General features: G+C 47.0%; 1 protein-coding gene across 3 annotated transcripts in view; it reads left to right on the top strand.

The window, feature by feature from the left end:
• The window catches only part of Lpin (phosphatidate phosphatase LPIN), a 162,799-nt gene that overhangs the window by 39,544 nt on the left and 98,395 nt on the right, over positions 1-24,860 (top strand). Inside the window, exon 1 of one of the 3 annotated variants that reach the window (XM_075866169.1) lies at positions 17,650-17,670. The exons of 1 other annotated variant lie outside the window; for it this stretch is intronic. In XM_075866169.1, coding sequence (XP_075722284.1) covers positions 17,668-17,670 — 3 coding nt within the window. In that variant the 5' untranslated portion in view covers positions 17,650-17,667. Of the gene's footprint in view, positions 1-17,649; positions 17,671-19,055; positions 19,633-24,860 lie in introns of those variants that run through there. One more of the 3 variants, XM_037418975.2, reaches the window with a different exon arrangement.

Consider the following 24,860-nt stretch of genomic DNA (forward strand, 5'->3'; position numbering starts at 1 on the left):
GAATAATGTGGATGATGAAGAAAAACTTTCGTTTATTTAGATTAGAGAATCAGAGTAAAAAAGACACATCGCTTTGGTCGGCAGCAACGCTGTGGACCTCGGCCAGGTGAAGGTGACCACTCCTTCAATGGCTGCTTGACTTATATAGCCTTGAATCACGTCACTTCCAGTGAATCACGAACTGGGGCGAATAATATCAGGTTTGTCCAATCGCCAGTGCCAAACAGATGTCGTCACTTTGAACCAATGGGAGACCCAGGGCCGTGTTGCCGGGGGCTGTACTCCTTGCGTCGTTGCTGTACTGTTGCGCAAGAACGCACCTAAAAATGGCAATGTAAGCTTGCATCTTCTTACACTTTGGCGAGGCCATCGCCCCTGGGTGGTTCAACGTGGAACATGAACCACCTCGGCTACGACGTGGAGGCGTCGCTCAGAGGATGACTCACAATGCCAGGCCTCTGGGGAAAATATCGCCCTTATGGGCTGAAAAGCCGAACACTGAAATGGTGCACAGTCCGTATCTAACAGGGTGCAAAATTTGTACATATATTTAGCGTCATTTCATAACGTGTCGTTCATTAAAAAATTACAACGTGGTCACCTTCCCTCTGCATGCTTCGCATAACGTCGATTCCCAAGGTACGTGGGATCTGCCGAATTTTTTTCAGTATTGTATGCATATAATGACGCACACATACAAAATCGTGCACGAACATACATGAAGTATGATTGTATACACCACCAACACCACCCCTGTATCACCCCCCTCCCCTCTAAATGAGTATTGTGGCCGTGCCATTGGTGTTGGGCTTAAAGGGGGGCATGTCATCGTCGAAAATGTGAAGATATAAACGAAACAAAAAAGAAAATGAAAATTAATGATAATAAAAAGCTGTGACACACAGATATCCGCATCGCTTAGCCCCACGACAATCTTCCCACTTTTCGGGCACGTGTTAATCGGTCGGAATTCACCGAGTGTCGGTCGGAATTCACCGGTCGGAATTCACCGAACTGATCTGGGTCCCCGCCCACTCGGGTCACCCCGGCAACGAGACAGCTCACCAACGCGCTCGAGGATTCGTCGACCGAGCGGTGGGCCACTCAGAGTCGGACGCCCTGGTGCCGGAGCCCCTGGTCACCTACCACGACATCACTCAGCACTATCGCCTCGAGCGATATTTCTATTCACATCCTCACAGCAGCCTTCCCAAGCGGTCCGAGATCGCCTGGCGTCGCCTACAGACCCGCACCTTCCCGTGCCCCCTCGTGTTTTCATACATGCACCCAGGTGCCATCGATCCACGCTGCTGCCTGTGCGGCAACGTTGCCTCGTTGAACCACACCCTCTGGGGCTGCCCGGAGGATCCCCCGCCCGCCGACCTCCTTTGCTCACCCCCCACCGAGGGACAATGGGAGGCCCTTCTCTCCAGCAACGACATAGACATCCAGACACGGGTCCTGAAACGAGCGGAAGAAGTCATCGAGAAGCACAGCCTGGCAGCCTTCGTGGCTTAGCCTCCCTTACCCCTCACCCCTTCGACTAATAAAGTTGTTACTCACTCACTCTTGTTCAGTCTTCTTTGAACGCGCACCAAAGGGGCGGTTCGAGATCGCGCACCGTATTTCGCCTCTGTTCGTATAGACACCGTGTCCTCAAGGCTCAAGCATCGCCGCCGGACGTATTTTCTCATTTTTTGTTTTGTTTTATGCCCGTCTGTAATTAACGCAGTGGCGTGCTCTTGAAGAAAGGGTTAAACCTTGAGTCGCTTCCGTTAGTCGCTGGAAAGAAAGAAGAAGTCATTACCCACTTTGAAGGTAAACTCTCTGGGCTAAGCCAATGTAACTGGGAGAGGGTGTTAAAGGTTGAACGCATCCGCTCGAGCGATGGGCTGTCACCTCAAACGACGCCCGTCGACTTCCGCTAGGCAAAATGCTTAGTGCCGGTTGACTGGTTACGCAGCCGACCGGGGCGGGAAAAAAAATGACGTAACATCCGGTACAGTCTTTAAAAAAAAGGGTTAATGAAAAGGTGGTAAGTGCAAGCAAATAGGTAGTGCACTGTAAAAAGACAATGGAGAGTATCGTAGGAGTAAAAAGGCCAAGTTACACTTCAGAGTGTTCTTTAACTCTCGCAAAGCATCAGATAAAGTGAAATTCATTTTCACTCTGCAGTGTCAAAGGAGAGAGCCGAACTGCTTTCTACTCTACCTTCCTCTGAGAAAATGGGAAGCCCATATACTCTTCAGGCATCAGAGAGGAAAACCCGTTTATACTCCTCCTCCTGATTCGCAGTGATTCGCAGTACTTCTCAATCACACATATATGCAGTAAAATATACTGCATCTGTTTGTTGTGGCGTTTGACTTTGTTGATCGTGTAGAGATGATGAACAAAAAGAACAGCGTTTCCAACGCGCGCCTGTGAATTTCAGCGCACTGGCAGACACTTAATAGTCCGCATTTTTAGCTTTGGATCGGTGTATACATAAGCGAATATGACCCTATTCAATCGGTCACGATCGAAACTGGATTCACACGGATATTGCATCATTCTTATATTATAGTTAATGTTTTTCGCGATGACCGTCGCGCAGAGGGGATCCTGCCGTAAGCCTATAGCGTACGGTACGGCTATATACAGTGAAATTGTGGCTTTACTCTTAGAACGTGAACAAGAATGACCGAAAATAGGTCCAAGGGGGTGAATAAAAACTAAATTGCTCAGTGCATGCTTGAGAAGTGTGATGTTTCGTACACGTAAATGTCTAATAGTAGCGGGTCTGTGCAAATGCCGTTCATATAATCGGTTGCGCTAATATTCATTTTACTACTGTAAAAAAAACGTGCCGGATAGGCGTTCTAATTTCACGAAGCACCAAACAAACGCAGTAAACACATTAGCTACACTCTGGCTGGTTTTGAGAAGCGCGGAGACACAATATATGAGAAAATGCAGACATGTCACCAACATTACTTATACATGAAGAAATACACGCTCACGAGCCGCTTTTCAGTGTGGTGTAGTGGTTAGCGTGTCGGGCTCGCAATCTGAAGTGCGTCCAGAGGTCGCAGGCTCGAGTCTTACTAAGTCGTCTTGTTTTAGATGTGAACCAGCTTTTTGACTAGCCTGTGTAACGCTGTCTTTCCGTACGAACGCGGCGTGTGCCGCAGGTGCTGGCGCGGTGCCAGGTAGGTGACGCCGCTGCTACGCGTTGACGTCATGCTCCCCTCTCAGTGCGCGCGGACGTCACTCTCTCTCTTGCCTGCCTCGGCGCCCGCAGCTGCTGCCCCGTCCGTGCGTCCGATACACCTTGTGTTTTCGTACTATTTCTATCGGTGGGGTCATGCTACTCTGCTTCGGGCAGCGTCATGTTACTCTGTTGAGGTGGAGTACTTTGACTTTTCTGGGGGAATCACTATAGTCTGCCTCCAAAAGAGGAGATTTACTGTGGAAAAGAGAGTGGGATATGCGACAAGAAAGTACTGTCTAAGAAAGTACGCTCTAAAAACTAAAAGAGTGCAGTGTAACTGCAGCGTTCAGTAACTTTTCTGGACCGTTATTAGCTTTTGAAACCTGTTTACTACCTGCGTCAGTAAAAAGTTGCTAACTGCATGCAGATGGCTAGAAGTTGCAGCGGTTAGGTTTAATGGCTGAGGCACATCGGCTGCTGATCCGCAGGTCGCGGGATCGAATCCCGGCTGCGGTGGCTGCATTTTCGGTGGAGGCAGAAATGCTGTAGGCCCGTGTGCTCAGATTTCGGTGCACGTTAAAGGCGTCTCTCATAATCATATGTTGGTTTTGGGACGTTAAACCCCACGTATCAATCAATCTGATAATCAATCAAGTTGCAGTGGTTACTAACCTTCTTGGACCACTACAAAATTTTGCTATCCTTTTACTGTATACCTACATTACTTGACAGTTGCTATACAGCTGCAACCATTTTTATCTGTTCTTACCTTGTAGGAGGAGAGTGCTAATGTAGTATGGGAGAAAGGGTGTCGAGTTTTGATGTGGCTTGAGGGGGGCCAAAGTTCCTTTTGCACCCTCTTCCCTGATGATGCCCATGGAAAAATACTTTGCTTCAGTAAAATCACTGTCGGTAGTTCCAGCTTTGCGCACTTCTGCGACTTTCTCATATTTCGTGGTTTTGCTCGCGTTTTCTTCAAGTAACAAAACAAATCAACTTGCTGCTCACTTGTGGACTCTTCTGTTCATTTAGCAGAGCCCTCCACTACGGCGTCTCTCATAATCATATGGTGGTTTTTGGACGTTAAAGCCCACAAGTCAAGTGTTCATTTAGCAGCGCTAATTTCTGAACCTTGCTTCTAATTAGTCGCAATCATCATCTCGACCAAATCACAATATGCCCAGAAGGCACTGTGTGCATCATTGGCTGGAAATGCTGCCATTCGACAATTTCGCGATACGGAGGAGTTTTGACGAATCGCAGAATTACGGAACCGGTTTTGACAGGCACAATGGCTGGCCCGTGGGCAAATATGTGGGTTCTTTGGCGTTGCGTCCGTGCGGCCTCAGTTGCGTATTTCGACAGACGACAAAGCACGTGCATCCATTACATATACCTAATGGATGTGAGATTCTTCGTTTCCTCCGGAAGGTCGCCGCCAGCGCTTGCGAATGGCTTTCTTTTTCCACGTGCAACGTTTTGCCGTCATCATCTTGTATAGTGTTTTGAATGGCGTTAGTAGCGTTGTCGTGCGTGTGCAGCCATTAAAGAAAAAGAAATGGGGGGGGGGGATGCTCTAGCGGTAATGAAAGGAGAAGAGGTACTTATTTAACGAACTCTGAGCGTGTATAAGCCGACTAAACGACGAGGATTTGTTACTGTCGATCGTGCGTCTGTATGTGCGACGTCGTTGCCCAGGAGACACATATTCGTTTAGCGATAGGTCGAATCAAACGAGTTGAAAGGAAGGAGAAAAAAAAACACCTCGGGGGAACTAATTTTGTAGTTACAGTCTCGCAGTGGCATTGCTGTGCCCCTTATCTCTTTCTGATACGTGCTGTATACTTATTGCGGCGTATGGCCTCCATTTGTTAGATATAGTTTGCGCCAGAGCCCTGTGTTCCCTCGGTCCGTCTTCGTCAGTGCGCGCTGTTTTCGCCTCGGTGTGATCAACCAAACTAGCATGAGACGTTTTTTTATTTATTTACACTCTGTTCACATCGTGTGCAATGCGTCTGTTTTGAGATGATGAATTGTTGAGATGGTTGGTCGTGCGCAACTGGGTGTGGGTTGAGGCACGTTAGCACGAGGAATACAACGACAAGGTTCGAAGGTTGTGGGTTGACGTTCGACCGACGAAAAATGTGTTTTTTTTCTTCTTGTCAACCTTATGGCATTCTAATATACGTCACTATTACAACACTACAGTTATGCGTGGCCTTATAGTATGCTCTCCCTTACCTCATTGTCTGTTGGATTCGCTTGGTTGTGCCTATAACGAATGAAAAAAAAAACTTGCTCTTCCGTCGTTCAACCACAATTGAAAGGAGACTTGTAATTGTAGTTTTTATCCCTCGTGCTTATACGTTTCGGCCAGGTCTTCAACGAGAGCCGAGAAATATATCAAAGTGAGACGAAACAGTGCGAGAGGGAAATGAAAGCGGATCTCCGGAAGCGGTCCAGACGAGGTGCGGTACCTCATGCACCGTCTCCGTTTCATTATTGCTCTTGCATACATGTTCGCTGTCTCTGAGCTGTTTGTTTGCGCTGTTGGTTTCTGTTGTCTAGTGCACACTCACTCGTTGGTTCCGCTCTTCTTTTATTCTTTCGCGTAACAAACCGATTTAATCGAAGAGGACGTCTCTCTGCAGAATACTCTTTATTCTTTCTGATGATTTGTGATCGAACGGTCAAAAAAAAAAAAAAGAGTATGTGGGGCTCCGTCACCGTAGACCTGAAAGAGGCACTTAAACTCTCTTGCGGGTCAAATGACTTTACGGAGAGAGTGTACAATGACCAATCTAGGAGAATTGACGTGCATCTTTAAACAAAGTCGCATACGTGGCCAGCCAGAACTCTCAGAGAACAATCAAAGGTGTCTTCTCTCTCTCTCTCTCTCTCTCTCTCTCTCTATATATATATATATATATATATATATATATATATATATATATATATATATATATATATATATATATATATATATATAGTCTTGCTCAAGTAAGTATATATATAAAAAACAATACTCGAGCGTAACGCCAAGATATGGCGATAAAGCATCTTATCTTGGCGTTACGCTCGGGCGTTTATACTTCTGAATACGAAATGACCTACCTTGAGCAGGAGAACCATGTATGAAAATTTGGTCCTGGACGTTGCGGTGGTGCTGTTTTATCTTGGCGCTACGTTCGGGTGTTTCTCGCACGCTCGCGCAAAACTACGTATTTGATGCGATTTGCCAACAACAACAACAACAAATAATTGGAAGTAAGCGCACTGCCTTTTTTGTGCTGGCCGGCCGGGCGGGCCGTTTATTCTTTCGCGTTACTGGACCGTTTCGAGTACGACAAATCAACTCGCCCAAGTTTCAACACCCGTTGTACTTCTGTTGGCATGCCGGTGGTACAACTATTTACGGCGTTCATCTGCTGAACCAATCTTCGCCGGCTCGATCCCGGTCTATAGGTGGTTGCACTTTGACGGATGTGGAATGGTAGAGACTCGCGCGTGTTGTGCGACGCGCGTTGAAACGACCCGAGGTGGTCGAAATTAATTTCCTCCAACTCTCCGCTCCGGCGTTCCTCGTAATTATAACCCCGTGTTTTCGAAAGTTATCTACCTCGAAATTTCTGTTTTTTTTATTTTGTGTAAATATGCGTGTCGCAATAGACGCGAGCATATATGTATACGTTTACTAGGTCCTTATTTTTGGTTGTTCCCTGGAGCGTCTCCGCAGCACCGCCAAGAGGCCGTATAATAGAGAGTTTTAGTACTGCGTACGTGGCGGCGTTGCGTACGTAAGGACGCCACGTTCTGCGTAGTGCGCATGCGCAGGCCGCAACGCGCACGTATCGCGTTACGTACGCAGCCGCTACGTACGCACGCATGAGATGCGTGCGTGCGTACGTATGAGGTAATCGCGCCGCTCTCTAACAAGTTCGCGACAGCGCGAGACTTCGTTTTGCAAAATGGCGGCATCGAAGGCAAGCACCGACCGGCTCTGTGGCTACAGTGTACTAGAATAGAGGCAGTGTGCTCACAGGCGGCGGTGGGTGACTCACTTTGTGTCGACGCCGAGAGGCGGCGTGGTTCGCAGCGTCACCTGAAACTCCTTTGCGCGCCGAAGTAGAGAGCCACAGCGCAATTGTTGAAATGCCAGAAATTATGCAACGTTCGCGACATGCAATGCACGACACTTCTTTTGGGGCATCTTATCAGTGTGCAGGGCGTGAAGCAACTGACATTGTATTATTTTCCGGCCGTTTAAATGTTCAAAGTGGTTTCGCTAATGCAGCGGTCATGTCGATTGCGGTTCCGAGGTGCGAAAAACACTACGCACTTTTTTTTCGCAATGTCAAAATTAAAATTTTGGAGTTTAACGGGCCGACGCCACACTTCCGCTATGAGGTGCGCCATAGCGGAGGGCTGCAGGTTAATTTAGATCCCTTTAGAATTTTTAACGTCAGCCGAAATGCCGACGCACGGCTTGTTTCGTTTTTCTCCTCCGTCAGGAGAACAGCCACCACGGCTAGGATCGAACACACGTCCTTGGGTTCAACAGTACAACGCCTTAAACAGCCTCCACGCCGGGTTTTTCTTGATTACGTGCCTGCTGCAGGAATGCGCGCTCTAAACCCAAACTTTAACCACCATGACAACCACGCACGACGTTTAACATTCTAGCATCCCTGCTTCGAGACTTTAGGTGATGATTGGTGTGTAGCGTGATTCTTGCTGTAAACAAGACGTAGCATCATTATTATCAACAGCCTGTTAGGTCCTGCAGGACGGAGACCTCTTTCATTGATTTACACCCGCTCCTGTCCTTCACTGCCAGAGTCCATTCCATTCATTGCCTCTGAATTTTCATATTTCGTGTATCCATCAAGTCAATGACGTAGCAAATTAAAAAGAAATGATAAAAATCCATGTAAATGGATGAAATAATGTTTATTTACAAATAAGTGATGAAAGAATTTGCACAAGAAATATTAGGGTAAAAAAAAGGCTGAATAATGGCAAATCGAGACATTTACACATTGATATGCACCATTACTTGCAAGGAGTCTTTAAAACAATAACAAAACGACAAGCAGTGCTCGGGCTCCACTGGAACGTCATCGTATGTCAAGTCGCAGTCCTCCCCTGAATCACCAACAGCAGCCCGTGGAAATTCCGTGCAGTCAATCTCGAGAGCACTTCGGCTCTTTTTCTTTGCGGCTGCATGTTCATTTTCGCACATCTTCCTTTTAGCTCTCGGTTTTGGCATCTTCTTCGTGAGGTACTGCGGCAAATTTGGAAGAATCGTGGGGACGGCGTTTTCCGACAGCGTCGGTTTATCACGAGGAATACGTCCCTCTTTGCCATCTATATGGTGCACGAACTCCTTGATAACGAAGCTCGGTTCGAAATGCAGTTCGCAGACCGCAGAAAACCCGTACAGTTTCTTATCTGCACGGTGGGGATTTCTTTCCCACTCCTTCCGCCGTTCTTCATCACGCGGGACGCTGAACAAAGACGCCTGTGGTGCATCCTGCACACGACTGTACCCGGTTCGACAACCGGGCGCAAAACAGTAATTTCGATGGCGGTTAGGCATCTTCACGAACACATACTACACAATGATCCAAGCATAAAGCACAGAACACGCACACGGGGTACCCACGTTGATCCAATCGAACCGATCGAACTGAACTGAGCGAACCAGCCCCGTCCGCCAACACGGCCAACACGAACCAAGCGAAGTTTTTCAGGTGCGTCAAGCGTCAGCGCCCCTGGTGGGCATCGTGGAAGTCGACACAGAGTGCGCTACGGCGGAGCGCCGCAAGGATAGGGCAGTGAGCACACTGCCCCTATTCTAGTACACTGTACTGTGGCTTAAAATATGGCCATAATCTGGCTATAACACTTGAATTGGCTCACATTGGCTGTCAACAACACGTGCTTCTATTCTGATCTACCAGATGACGCAACACGCTTCACGCTCGTTACGTACGCGGGTACTACGGCGTACTAACAGCCGATTAGTGGCAAAGGACGCTACGTAACGCAAGGCGCTTGCGTGATGCGTACGTAGCACCATTCCGCAGTACTAAAACTCTCTAATGTATGTCGTCACGCGCCCCCGGGAGTATACGCCGACCTCTCTCGCTCAGTGCGTGACGAGCCATTTGTGCGATCTATACGAGATAATATTGACGCGAGGCTGAGTTCATATCGGCCAAACAAGTTGCTATGCAGTTTAAACGATGCGTTTTCGATAAAAAAAAAGACAACGTAAATTAGCTGTTGACATCGGAGTTTATCTGATAAATCTGGATTGTAAGAAATTTAACCGGTGATTGGTCATCGAAAACATGGAGTTCGTCCAACCGTATATCGCAGTTTTGGAACTCAGAAACCCAGAAATTCGTGTTTTTTTTTATTCTGTTCGTTGATTATTTGGTAAATCTTTTTTTTGTAAATAAACGGCGAATGTTATTACTACTACTACTACTACTGCTACTACTACTACAAGTAGTAATAGTGGTAGTAAAAGTAGTAGTAGTAGTAGTATACTTTTACATCTGCTTCTGCTCCTATGATACGTGTATTAGCAGCGTGCCATATGCGATCGTTCAATATGGCCACGTACCGTCGTTGGAAGCCGTGTGCCTGTGCATTCCGCTTTCACTCGCACATACCAATTGCGGCTTCGGTGTCTACGGCATGCGTATATACGATCTCAGCGCAGCGCTTCGTCGTCATTTGACTCTGCCGACGTTACGCGGATGCGGCGTGCGTAGTGAAAGAAGCGTAGGTATTTCGATTCCCCTGCCTTTTGATGTTTTTTTTGTTTACTAGTTGCATGGTTGTGCGCATACATACACACTCCAGCATACACGCACAGGTGGGACGAGGGGGTGTCACGTGGTCCCCTGAAATAGTATCCTGGCTATGCGTGCCTGCCTTGCGCTCTTCTCCCCTCCTTCCCTCGTCTGCGCATGTCCGTCCACATCCGGTCTCACGGATGGACTGTTCACGCGCGTCTCGGGTGTAATGTGGGCCGGTGTAAGTTTATTGTTTGTCGGCTCCAGGTATAGGCTGCTCCGACCGTACTCTTTTTTTCACCCACCTTTTTATTTTTCTGGAGGGAGGCTGCAGACGTTGTGTAGCAGTTGCTTTTCATTTCCCACGAGCAGTTTTTAGGCTGTCTCATCTTCCTCTCTCAGTCATTGTCTTTAATGCGATTTGGTAATCGCATAAAAAGCGCTAAAACGTGTGTCACAGGCTTAGCTAGAAACGCAAGATGCAGGGGGCGCTGACATATGGTCGTTTTTATAGAACGCTAAAGAGCAAAACGAGTTTTTGCGTGTTCCCAGGTGGTCGAAATTTCCGGAGCCCTCCAATACGGCGTCTCTCATAATCATATGGTGGCTTTGGGACGTTAAACCCCACATATCAATCAATTTTTCGCGTGTTAGTTTAGTACAATTTCACAATCCCGAAAACACCACTCTTGCCGCGATGCGACGCTTTTTCCCCCACCAAACATCGTGCATCGTGACGTCAGAGGTTTTGAACTCGCCTACTGGAAAGTACGTAGCATCCAATCAATAAAATTGAATTGCGTTCTCACGCCCCGCCGCCGTGGTTTGGTGGCTGGGGCACTCGGTTGCTCACAGGTCGCGGAATGGAATCCCGCCCGCGGCGGCTGTACTTTTGATGGAGGCGAGGACGCTGTAGGACATGTGCTCAGATTTGTGTGCACGTTACAGAACCCTAGGTGGTCGAAATTTCCGGAGGCTTTCACTACGGCGTCTCTCATAATCAAAAGGTTGGTTTGGGACGTTAAACCCCCCCATATCTATCAGTCAAATCAATTGAATTACATTCTCATTTGTAGATCCTCTAGACCTAGCATGTGAAGTTTCAGAAAATTTCATCGAGCCGATGTCATGAAAACACCAAAAATAAAATTTGAAATTCTGACGCAATGCGTGGGGATTTCGGCGCAAAAGTTCAAAATGGAACCTTAACCTTAATTTTCTTCGCTGATAATGAACTTGTGATAGTGAAACGTTTGGCATTAGAGTACTCAGAGTAGGGAACATGTGGCATTTGAATGACCGATAAAGAGACTAGTATTCACTAAATACTCGTCATCGTCCCCAACCCTGTTACTCTTTCAAATGGGAGACAGCGTATAGGAGTGACCTCTGTAACTCCGTGAAAGCGGAACACAGTCTACAGTCGCTGTGCCGCGAACAAGTTCAAGGCTGGCTGCGCGGCCGTTACGCTACGCCGGCGACAACTGCCCGACCTGCAGACCGAACAAACCGACCGCGGCAAACGAGAGAGACATGAAAAAAGGCGGCCAGTCGAACGGCTACGCGAGACGCGCCGGCGGGCGGGGGGGGGGGGGGGGGGTATAGTTTCGGGGTCAAAGGAGAGAGAGAAAAGCTGATGCAAGACCGCTGACAGCCCATATCTACGGGCATGGCACGTGCAACTGTTCCGCGCGTATCTACAGCGCAAGGTCTTCAAAGGGAGCGAAATTCTCACCAGGGGACTCCTGTCGGGGTTTAGTCACTTACGGCCTAAATAATAATAATAATAATAATAATAATAATAATAATAATAATACATTCCACAGGGTCTTTCATGCACACACGTAAGACGACTCGATGGCAAAATCCATATTTTGTTCTTGTTATCAGTCGACGTATTCAACCTGCCCCTCCAGAGAAAGCTTCCTGAACCTAACGTAGTTTTGCACTGCCGCAAAGATCGGAAGAAGCTCGCCTGGTTTTGCATTGCCTCCGTGATTGGAGCAGTTTTGATCAGGCTAAGATGTCATACCATGACGCCCCCTTTTGATGTGATGTCACAAATCATGACGATATGCGACTTCACCTTGACGTCATCAAGTGACAATGATAATTTTGGCAGGTAATGTTTTCGTCCACTTACTTTTCTTACTTTTCATTTACATTACAATTACTTCTAACAACATCCCCTATACTTTCCTTGGCGTCATTTTGTCTATTATTTCTTATCAGTTATTAGCGCTTTTTAATGTGTACGATATTCCGGTATACTTGAAGGGGTTTACGGAAAACCAGGTTACTGAACGATGGTGACATCTTGTGACGCTTCACAGAACCATAACTATAGACACGTTTGTTTTTGCCGAGCGTTCTTGAGAGAAGGAAACGTTATAAAGGCAACTCATTCAGTGTTAGTCTGCAACTGAATATTTACACCAACCCGCTAGTAGAATGCACAATGTCTTTGCATAACAATTATGTGCTTGCTTCGTTCATGTTGGCCCCGCCATGTGGCGTCACCTGTCTGGCCCTTCACGTTTGCGGCTACGATTGCACGGCATAACGCTGACGCAAAGAAGATTGTGGACATCCTGAAAAAAAAAAAACCTTTTAAAAGTTATTTGGTTTATTTTTCGGCAAGAGCATTCGTTGAATAAAATTTAGTGTTATGTTAGTAACTATGGTTAGACGAATAGAGACGAAATAATGTCGCTAGAAGGGACTGCCGTGGTGACCCCGTATTCGGCGAACCCCTTTGGTGATTCCGCAACACCGCTGAAGCTTTCTGTTTTTCTTTCTCTGCCGCCCACGCTCATTGGCTCTTGTGGGCGGAAGAGGTCTCGGCGACCTTCGTGAAATTCCTGCGTAGTCCCAGCTCGAGCGGCCCGAGGCTGCCTGGAGAACAGCGGGGCGGGGAAAGGGGTTGGCCTCGATTGTCGAATGTTGGTCAAGTCGCGCGGTGTGTGTCCAGCGTAGCCGCCGACCCTTCGCGGGCTAACGCGTCCACGCACCAGGGTACTTATGTTCCAGAACCATATCTTCGCATTCCTCCCCCTAATTTGAGAACCGGCTTCGGTGTCATGGCCGACCGTAATTACTGGCATATTCGTAGTTACGCTTGTCGCAGTCCGACTATAATTTATTTTGCGTTTGTAAGTGTCCGTGTATATCTGTGCAAGCAATATAGTATATGCAAATTTCTTAGGAAGAGGTGTCTTTCGAACTATATATATATATATATATATATATATATATATATATATATATATATATATATATATATATATATATATATATATTGTGTGTCATAGAAAGCGCCATCAAAGGCCTTCCAAGATATATAGTGGCATGACCACACTGTGTGGTTTTGCCATATATAGTTTCATTGGAAGCCATATATAGATTATCCATTCGATATGTGGCTCCATTCGCGTCTATATGGCGATGACCCTAATAAGATAAGGTTCCATATGCAGTCATGTATGGTAACCCCGTAAGGATGGCTTCGCCAGTAATGACAGGGTCCTCACATTATATAGTGGCCACGGCACGGCGATGTGCCATTGTCTTCCGTTGGGTTCCGAAGCTCTTGTGTACCATTGAACTCTCCCCGTTTGATTTTGTTCGACAGCCTTATACCCAATGAGAGTGTGGTATAACGCAAAAGGTGGAGTACGGAAGCCGCTCGCGGACTCCGGCTGTAGCGCTGTATGAAATCTAGACAGCCAACGCTCGAGGGGACGCTTTTCGGTGCTTTTCCCGAGCGATTACGTAGGCGTCTTGTGCTGGTAGAGGGTGCGTGGAAAACAACCCGAACCGAGTTGGTTGCCAGCGATAGATGCCTTGCTTTTTTTGGCAGTAGGTACGTAGAGGGTCGCGACGATTTCTTATCCCCACCTTTGTCTCTTTCTTTCGCATTTCTTGATCTTTGTTATTCCTCCCAGTTTTTGTCGCGTAATAGGTATAGTTTTCTTACAGATTCGGCGCGCCTATAGTTGAAGATGTACGCAAACCTCCGGATGTGCTCGATAATTCGAAGTGGTGTACAACTGATTGCAATGTCCCTTGTCGCGGCTCGGGGTGCTGAGTCGTATCCCACCGCTGACGACCAGTTGTCGTGATCCCACCGCTGATCACCAGTTGTTGTGATCCCGGGGTGCTGTGGTAGCGTGGTGTAGCTTCGGGTTGAGGAAACGACCGCTTACAAGATGGGGATACGAAAAACAAACAAGGTTTATGGCACTATTTACAAATATTTACAGCATGGGGTTAAGAGTTCACAAACCACGAGCGTGGTGGTTAAACCTTTACTTGGTTCAGAGCGACGTCCTGCACTCTGCGGCGCCGTTATAAGCCCTGTCGGGCTCCTCCTTCTTCAGTGGAACACCAATCACACACACACACACAACAGGTGAGGGGTACGAGCATGCACGGCGCACGTGAACATCCAATTTCGAGTCAAGATCACTGCACTTAAAGGTGGCGCCAGAGAGGCTCTTGCTCGTCGTGTATGTCGCTGGTCGGGGTTCCAAGCTTCGGACAGCAGGCATCAAACGGTCCGCCAATCTGTCCGCTCAATTAGCAGGGCACTTTGTGGCGGCGGTCGCCGTTTCTTCAAAGGAATACTCTGTCTTTGTTGTCCCCTCTGGAACGGCTTACCGCTTCGTGGCGACGTGACGTCTCATCCGCCGGCTAGCAGGGACAATACCTGGCGGGCATGGCTACCTCTTTGAGGATTAAAAGAGCGCCGCTCCCCCGTCATTTCTGGACGCTGGTTCCGAGAAAACTGGGTTCTAGGCGTGGGAACGCTGCCCGGCTACGCTTTTCAGCGACAGCATGGCGCCTACCGATGGCGGTCATAACAGCTTCCCCCTCGCCAGATGAGTCACGGAGGGCAGCGGTCAACACTGCTGCTCGCAGGGACGACGAAAGGGTCCGTAGTTGAATGCCAGAAACTGGCCTTCGCTTGTGGCATGGTCCGGGTAATTGCCGAATCTTCGACACTGTTTCTGAAACTCGACCACAGGCACAAGCAAGTACTCGGCCCCCTTCGAACAACCAAGCCAAAAGAGGGATGGCAAACCAATTTTCTTTACTAGCTTTAACAAAAAGCTCACACTCAAAACTCTCAGGATTCACTTGTGCTGAGAAATCAAACGTGCTATCTTAAACCTTCTCATAATAAGATGCACGACAAAAAAAAACTAAAATATCAATTTTGATACATAAAGAGCACCCCAGAATGGCTTAGAAAGAGCGGCTGAGCGCGTCAGCGTTTCCATTCAATTTGCCCTTTTTTTACCTAATGTCAAAATGATATTTTTTTTTCCTTTAAGAATCAAGCTCCGCCTCACAAGGCGACTGTTCTTCGAGGTCATGGTTTGCAGCCAAGGGGACAATGGTCTGTATCTACTTTAAATTTAGCCCATCTGAGATAACACTGCCACTGATGAATGCTCTACACAATGCAGGCGCACTCCTTTCCTGAAGCGCAGTACGTTATCTCACGAGAGCCCAAATTCTGGCTCAAGTAGAACGCATCAGACTCGTTGCCACTGTCGTCGAGACATATAACGGCAGCCTCCTTCTTTTTGTCGCTGACTACTTACACGGCTCTGTCCCGCTGAGAGCATCGGTTCGGTTCCGGACTCAGCGAGCGCTAAGATTGTCCTAAAGTCCGTTTTTGTTTACGTGTACCAATAATTGTCTACTACTGATACAGTAAGCTATCTAGCTTTCCTAAAACTTTTGCCTAAGTTGTGGACAAAAATACTGTTCGTTCACTCAACCTGAGAAAACGTTTACCGTTCCGCTCACTTGATCAATTGTCTTCAAAGAAAACCAACAAAACAGTGACAAACACTTCCTTCTAGAAGGTTGGTTTGGTTGAAGCAAACTGCCTTTGCTAATGCCTCTGAGTAAATCTCACTGGGCTCTCCTGAGCCTTCAATTACTCTCATTTCTAAGCATTGCAAAATACATGGCGCTATTAACCAAACGCTTAATCCCTCACACTTTGTCTTTCTTACGTTACGTTGTAACACACCGTGTACAACGCAAAAATAACCATAGGTAAAAACACCTGAAAAGCACCTCACAACAATCGCGAAGGTTTTTTATAAAACCGTGTGCCAATGGCTCTCAAGTCTCATAACGCGCAACGACAACTGCACTGTGTTGCGCCAAACTTAACCATTTTACGAAATCATCTGGTCTATGTTAATATCTTCTTCCCTAAATGCCAATTCACGCCACATCCACATGACAGTAAAGGCATACGATATTAAACTAAACCTTTGAAACACTAAAAAAACAACAATTCTTTTAGTTTTTACCTTCTCGGTATATTCGTACAAATGATTAATGGACTTCAATTTTCAGCCTTTAGTTCGGCGGTTTTCCTTTTCAAAAATTTACTCCGCATCATGTGACTTACAAACTTAAACAGACCAATATGCATCTCCAATTCAATAATCAGTAGCCATACTTAACACGCACGTGCAACCATTGTTAAAACTGACCGCCCCTTTTTCTCAACTAGATTCCTCTGAATCGCACCCGATGGGGTCGTGGTCCCGGCAGTTTCCGTTTCTTCAAAGGAATACTCTGTCTTTGTTGTCCCCTCTGGAACGGCTTACCGCTTCGTGGCGACGTGACGTCTCATCCGCCGGCTAGCAGGGACAATACCTGGCGGGCATGGCTACCTCTTTGAGGATTAAAAGAGCGCCGCTCCCCCGTCATTTCTGGACGCTGGTTCCGAGAAAACTGGGTTCTAGGCGTGGGAACGCTGCCCGGCTACGCTTTTCAGCGACAGCATGGCGCCTACCGATGGCGGTCATAACACCCTTTGGTCACGGAAAGACATTTGTGTGCGCAGTGTGTACAACTCGCTGTTGTGCTGTGCGCCTCTCCTCAGAGCAGTTCTTTTCAGGCGGTGTTCTTGTGCTCGTGTTCTTGCCGAATATCGGTTTTCGTCAATCCGAGCTTGTTCGCATATGCATACGTTCGCGTATGATACTTCTCGCAGACTGCGAGAAACAACGGTAGCACTGATTTGTCCGTGTGATCTTTAATATCCCGCTCTTCGCGCCGCGGTTCCCGAGATGTCACCTTTAACCCAGCAGAATTGTATTCCTTCGATCCCGACCTCTTGTGCGTCCTGAAATCCGATTGCGCACGCGTGGCAGTGTGTTTGTCCCTCGGCGCGAGCATACGCCTTGGCACCGAGTCGTTGGCACAGTGCCTCTTCTCTCCTCCTCGCTTCGAAGAGAATGGAAGTGGTGGGGCAGGTTCCATATAGGAGAGAGATCGTTCGTAGTGTTTGTTGGGGGAATTCCTCTCCACCTGCCGTTCCACTCGAGACGACGGAGCCGCACCAGCTGCGTTTCGTAAGTTCCGCGGCTGCAATCTGCACTGACCCTCCTCCCCCCTCTTTCTCTTCCTCGCTTGTCTTGGCGGTGCTGGCGCCGGAGCGTCTGGCGTAGCCTGGGTAGTCAGTTCCATGCAGCGTTGCGTAACCTACGACGTACATGGAACCGAAGTCGGTAGGGCGAGTGTATGTCAAGGTTGCCCTGATCCCGATGCTCGACGCAGCTTGCTCCAACTCCACGTCGGCTGCGCCGTCAAAAGCTGCGTACCTCGACCCTTTCTCCACCAACGGTCGGAATGGTAATGTTGCCTATCTCTTCACTATACGTCTTTATACCTTAGTTATCCAATTACAAGAAGGAACGAAGAAAATAATTTTTACGGCTTGGTTTTACATGTTGCCTCGCCATTTCTTATCTCACATAAGTGAGGACACTCTTAAAAATAAAAGAAAGTTTATTGCGGAACTAACGTCTAGCAACACTCGTTTTTTTTTCCACACAATCTCCCGGTGGAATGGGCTTCCACAGGAGATGTCGACTGCCGTACTGAAACATCGTTCAGAGACATACTAATAGTTACATCTTTTGATTCTTCTGTTTTTGCGTTGATGTTTTTTTCGTGGTTATTCTTTTTGTATAAGAATATATTATTCTGTCTATTTCCCCCTGGATTGCCTTCAGGCGCTGCAGGTAATTTGAATAAATAACAGTCATATGCGTAAGCGACAAGTGCTCAAGAACATAGCGTGAGGGTAAGGAAAAAATTAATAAAAAGAAATGCGCAATTTTGTCCGGCGTATTTCAGCAGCTTCGAAAAGGGGTTTTTTTTTTTTTGCCTGTAAATAACGACTGTACTTATTCCAAAATTCTTATTGCTGACCTCTTGTAGTGTACTGAACTGTGAGTACTTATTGCAACTTTGAGTACAAGAAAACAGAAATAATAAAAGGGAGGATCTCTTCTTTTTGCAAACTGTCAGGATACAAGGTATCACAACCTGGTATGCCTTCGTGGTGTATCAAGTCGCTCTAAATTCTACTACCTGGTCCTGAAACCTACAAACCCATTCTGCACGCAACTACGTCCGAGAGGTGAAGTCGGGCCGGTGTTCCGAGCTTTTAATTTCGTTCGCCCACCCTCGTGTTGCGTGTTTGCTTACCGTTCCTCGCGCACTCCTGCTCCGCTTCTGGCTTTCTGTCTACCGTCATCCACCCACGCCCTCTCGGCATCCTCCTCCCCCACCCGATTTGACTGTCTCCTACGTCGTCTGTGAAAGGCTGTACGTCACCGACCCTCCCCAGCACTCCCTTGTTGTGCTCTCTCCGTCTCCGCGTTCGCCTCATGTGAACGGCAATGCGCACATCCATCTTCTGGCGTCGGCTGGCGACTTCCCCGCCCTTTTGTATATATTTGCTTTCTATACTGCGGAAACGCGTGCTCTGACTTCACTCGCTGCGTGCTACACTATCGGCGCCGCTTCGTTGTTTACGCGAACACACCGTGTTACCACTGGAAGTGTTTTCTTGTATCGCGCGTTCTCTTTTTATTCTGCGCAAGCGGCTGTCTTGGCGAACACCCTCTCGGAGCTCTGTAGGAGGCTTTCAGTGTCACAGAGAACAACACGGTGTCGGGATTACAGTAAGGTGGCCTCTACCCGTCTGTCTGGGTCGTCGCACCAGACGAGCGAGAAGAGTGTTGCTCGTAAGAGCCCCATCGCGTGAAGACCTCTTCGAAGCTTCAGGAATTCGGCTGTTACTTGAGTATCTCCGAAGAGCATCCGCCGGGGCAGTAGCCTTTTTAAGGCTGTTGGTGATTGGAAAACCTCGCTTCACTGATTGACTCCGGCTTTGAGCTTCGCGTCGCTGTTACGGCGCGGGACACTTGTACTGTGCCTGAGAAACTGTTGCAGCAGTTGGTTATTTCGCGGAGTCGTGGTTTCGAAACTGTGTTGGCTTTCAAAAAAGTTGTTCGTTCCACGAAACGAGTGAACCGACGTACGCGGCCTCAACCCTTCGTCGCAGTTTCTCTTCGTGTTTTACAGACTGTGTCTGGGAAATTGTTAGGTATTGTTAGTTTCGGTTGTTTGCGTAACCGTCGCGAGTGACGTGCGCCCGCGTGGCGTGGTGGACGGGACGCTGCAGCGATGGATCTGGACCGCATCGTGCCCGCGCGTAGCGCCAGCCCCACGGTGCACTTGGCGTACCAGTGCCTCGAGGGAATCATCCAGAACAGGGACCACGTGTGGAGCCTCCTGGGAAAGGTACGCTGCCGCCGTGCCTATTGAATGTTGTAGTGTAGGGAGTGTACATGTACATCTGAGAAATGACTTATGCGGAATTCCGCCGGGCTGGGTATAATGCCCAATTTATGTCTGTGGTTGAGTATGATCAGTAATGGTGCACCAATGTGCTTGCCCGCTGCAAAGGTCCTCATTGTCACCATCGCGGGCCCTTTGGTTCGCGATTTGGGGAAATCCTGATCGAGTTTCTCGATCGTAATTGACTCCTATATACGCAAGCTGCTGAGGGAGCCAGTCTTTGCCAGTCATGTGATCTCGATCTAGCTCAAATAGTATTATCCGCGTGCTGTGTATGCCAGTATATAAAGTAAGGAAAAAAAAAAGAATGTTCTCTTTGCACCATTCACATTTGACCCCGCACGAATAATCCCTTCCCTTTCGTTAGTCAATGAGTATGTTTAACTTCGAGTGCGAGGCTCGTATATAATTAGCTCACTGTCTAAACGCACACTCGTGGACACATGAAACGAGAACAAGGATTCGCAAAGCGGAACAGCTTCAACGACTTCTTACCTAAAACAACCTGCAAGTGTACCAATAAAACGCTATCATGAACTGTGCATCGGTCGCAACGAATGGATATATAGCTTGTTTCTTTCTCTGTGTGTATTGCCGCCAAGCTGCTTCAATATGTCAAGTGGCATATGTTACGTACGTGTATGGACTTGTGTGTGTGCTGCTCGTTCCCACAAGTATATTATAGCCGAACAACATCGACTGTCGAGCAATATCCTTTCTTTCTTTCTTTCTTTCTTTCTTTCTTTCTTTCTTTCTTTCTTTCTTTCTTTCTTTCTTTCTTTCTTTCCTTCTTTCTTTCTTTCTTTCTTTCTTTTATCGTTGTCCTCCATATCTGAAAAAATGCCAGCTCTGATTGTTTTCATGCATCGCCTCTGCTACGGCATTCGCCTTCGTGGAATATTAGTTCTTTCGTTATCGATTCAATCGTGGCGCTGTCTGTGCAGTCCTTGTGAGCAGCCGTCTCTCCCTCTCTTTTTCTCCCTGTGCCTCTCAGACCTGTCGTTGTGATCGAGTAGCTGTGTACTTGCGTGACATTCGTTTCGCACTGCGTGGTCGTTACGTTGCGGCCGCTGTCAATCTTGCTCCAAAAGCGACATTATACTACTAAGCGATGTCGACTTCGGGAAAAATGCATTCGCGCAGCTGCTTAGACCGTGTTAGCCGTCGCATTTATTCCATGACGTACATTGGGTATATGGCGCGGTAATTTAGCGGGAGTCAGGCTTTGTGTATAGCCGAATGGACTGCTGGTATATACTCGGCTGCTGACCCGCAGGTCGCGGGATCGAATCCCGGCTGCGGCGGCTGCATTTCCGGAGCCCTCCACTACGGCGTCTCTCATAATCATCCACATATCATCGACAGCTGCTATATATATATATATATATATATATATATATATATATATATATATATATATATATATATATATATATATATATATATATATATATATATATATATATATATGTATAATCGGCGTTCTGAGACAACAGGAAATCTAGTTACGGGAAACTGCAATCTTATCGCGACTTTCGACGTGATCGATCCGCGTTTTCTTCAGAGACCATAGTCTTGACACGCTTGAACACAGATATTTGGTCTGTCTATCTGTCTTTTCGTTTGTCACATGATTCAGTCACCCGGCTGAAGTTTAAGCACTTGCCCAACGCCCAGCAGACATCTTGGTTCATACTAGTGAACATTGTCGATCAAAAAGCAAATATAACGTATCTGAGGCGCAACACCAATACCTAAGTATTGAGTGGTGTGTTCCTTTACTCGAAGATACATATATAGATACATAACTCTAAGGACCCTAGTGTTTGTTGCGCTGAAAATGTGGCGCTGCACGAAACAAGGCCGGCAGGAGATATATCGTCTCTCGACGACGCGACATTCGCAGCGCTGAACGAATGTAGGAGACAAATTTTTATTTTGTTTAATGTATGTGTGGCTTTAGGTGCTTGTTGGCGATTTCATGGTCGACAATTAGCATTACTTCAATGCAATGTCATGAGTGACTCGCAAGTTACGGCGATACCTTTCGTCAACTCGTATCCCTATCATAGGGCCCTGAAAGCCTGCAGTGTGAGCACGCGATGAATAATTATCATTGGGGAGATCGTGAGCTCCTGGCCTTACGTTCGTCTTCAAGCTTCTTCGCTTTCCTCACCGAGGATTATGGTGAGTTGTGTTGATGGAACGAGTGAAGAAAAAGGCTAATCTGAATTAGCCCTGCATGATCGCGGTAGAAAGCGAACATCGCTCTCAAGAAAAGCGACGGTCAAGATTTAAATAAGCTTTCTCTGACTGCATTTCAGTCATTTGCGCTGTGTCAGATTGAGCTGTGTGAGTTGTTAGTGGTAATGTAGTATTTTTATTTTATTTCCTTGTTTTTTACATATATATATATATGGGTTTGGGATGTTAAACCCCACATATCAATCAATTAAATATATATGTGCTTCTACGGATGTCAAATCACTTAACGGAGCGTGCTGTAATAGAGACCTCAAAGTTAGATCGCGTTGAAGTTATCTATAAGCGTACTCGATGGGAGTTACTCATATCGCATATGCAGGCCTCGATCTGAGTATCCGCAGCCATGCGGCTGAGATATCTGATTTAAAACCTGATTGGCAATCTGAGCACTGTAGAAGGTGTACACAGATATATTACATGTTCGCTCCCAGGTGAGCGTGACGCCCACCAACAGAGTTAAACGTTTACAGCAAGTTGTTCGATGAAAAAAGTTGAATGTAAACATAGTTTGATATGTCAGTCATCGGAAAGATTGCGTCATTAATTTAGTACATTTTGCGCAGGGAAATGCAGATTGCATGTCCTATATTTATACGCTCACGCTAAAGAATTTCTTCCAGGTGGTCTAAATTCCCAGAGCCTAGCTTCTACTACGGGTCTCTCATATGGTGATTTTGTGGCGTTAAACTCCACTTATCAATCAATCAATCAATCAATCAATCAATCAATCAATCAATCTAGTTATCAATATATTTATTTATTTATTTATTTATTTATTTATTTATTTATTTATTTATTTATTTATTTATTTATACGTTCGTACTCGTCCCCCTTTTCTTGTTTTATAAAGGGCCCAAGCCATATATGAAAGTAATCAGTAGAAAATTGCGGCTTCCGGCGTTGTCGTGAACACGAATGGTATCAGGAGTCTTCTGACGATCCTAATGATTAGAAGTAGAAATTGAATTCAATTGAAACTGACCCTAAATAGAAAACAATTTTGCTCTTGAGTTATATAAAAGGGAAATGGTGAATGCTTGTTTATTCAATGATCAGTTGGAATACGCATGTATGAATGTGATCATAGGCGTCGGTAATGTTTCCCACAGAGCCTCGACGTGACTGTTTTTCGAAAGCGTATCCCGTACACCCTAGACTCATCCCCTGTGGATTGCCCTCAGCGCACTGTGGAGTGCCCTCTCGTGTGCGCTAGCGTCGCTTTTTATAAGTCACTGCGCGTGCATCGGGGGAACCGATGGTCAGTTGTGCCCCCACTGGACTTTCGGGACACACTCGACCCAGTTAGCTCGCCGGCGTTGTCAGTGAACCTGGTCATCTTTTACGGTCGCCAGCAAAACGTTGTTGCCGGAATTAGCTCTCAATTCGTGCGTGTCTTTCCTCGTCGTGGTTTGTAAACCGTCGCTATCTGCTCCTTCTTTTTCTAATCTATACTGCGTTAGCGTTTATAGTTGGTCTAATGTTTCTCAATGTGAGATTGATTGATGTATTTCCGTACTCTTTTTCTCTGTCTCTATTTGTAATGCGTGGCCGTTTACCTTCAACAGAAACGTCAGATCTTCTCCGGACGATGTTACTAATAAAAAAGTGGCAATGCCTCTCCCTTACGGTTCACAGTTTATAGGTAATCAAGTATTAAAGGACGCCTTGTTACCCGCGATATGAACGTATACAAACCACAAAAAAAAAATAGACACGAACGAATGCCAAAAATAAGCGAGCATACCGCAAATAATGTGCATATGCAGCGTGAAATAATCGGAGCGTTGCATCGTAGAGATGGTTTGTGCTCGCTAATCGTCGCCAGGACCGACGCGTACTTAGAGACGGCTGAGCCGGAGCGACGTTTTCACGTCGTAGCTGCCCAGCTCTCACGTGACGGAATTCGCGCGTGACGTCACGGCGCAGCGTACCCCTCTGACGAACAAAAAGAGACGCCACGCCACAGCTTCGTAAATGACCCCACATTAAACTAGTTTATTCATGGTTCGTGGTGTTGTCTAGGGCTGCAGCCAATACTCTTTCTCTACTACCCCGACTTCCAAGACGCTAACGCTGGAACAAAATAGCCGAAAAGGTCGTGTTAGTGTTAGCGTACGGGATGCGAGACGAACCTACATATCTTAGAAAGGGTGCTCGCGTGCCCCACAGCAAGTATGAAGACGAAACAGCTTCTGGGAAACGGACGTTTATGATGTGTGTTCTCGTTGTCTCTTTCTCTTCTGCTGGGTCTCGCGTGGGTGCCTGCTATCCTCGATTCGCGATGGATCGATACTTCTTTCGTATCGCAGAGGGTGCATGCGGCCGCGAAACGAGCAACAAGACGACACACAAATCGCAAAACTACCAACAGGAGTCTGTTGTTGCAGACGACGTTCGCACAAAACGCCTGCTTGCATCGAATGTACAACATTGTAGTCTGAAACAGAGAGCTCCGGTTGGGGATTTCGCTATTTGTGTGTCGCCTTGTTCCCTTTGTGATCGATACCCTCTGTGATCACGAAGACCATGGGCGAACAGTTCCAGATATCCCCACTATCTTTTTTGTTTGTTTCTCCAGCGCAGCGGTTCTCAGCGACTGATATTTCGAAGCGCCCTTGTGGACCTGTGGAAGTAATGAAGGGCCCATTGAAGTGAGAGAAAATTTGTGTGCGGGGGGGGGGGGGGGCATCGTCAATCAAACAAGACGCAGCGTGAAATAGACGCCTTTTATTTTTGCTTAGCAAAAACTTGGTATGGAGCCACATTAAGCCTATTTTCTAGCCATGCTCGCAGCGCAGTCGCACCAAAAGCTAGAGGAGCGGCCTTTCAGAGCCTTTTCTAAACACTCAATGGGTATCTACTGCAAGCACACTTGCTAGATGCCCACTGGGGCATTAATAATGAAA

Source organism: Rhipicephalus microplus, chromosome 6 (genome assembly GCF_043290135.1).
Source record: "Rhipicephalus microplus isolate Deutch F79 chromosome 6, USDA_Rmic, whole genome shotgun sequence".
Taxonomy (NCBI): Eukaryota; Metazoa; Arthropoda; class Arachnida; order Ixodida; family Ixodidae; genus Rhipicephalus; species Rhipicephalus microplus.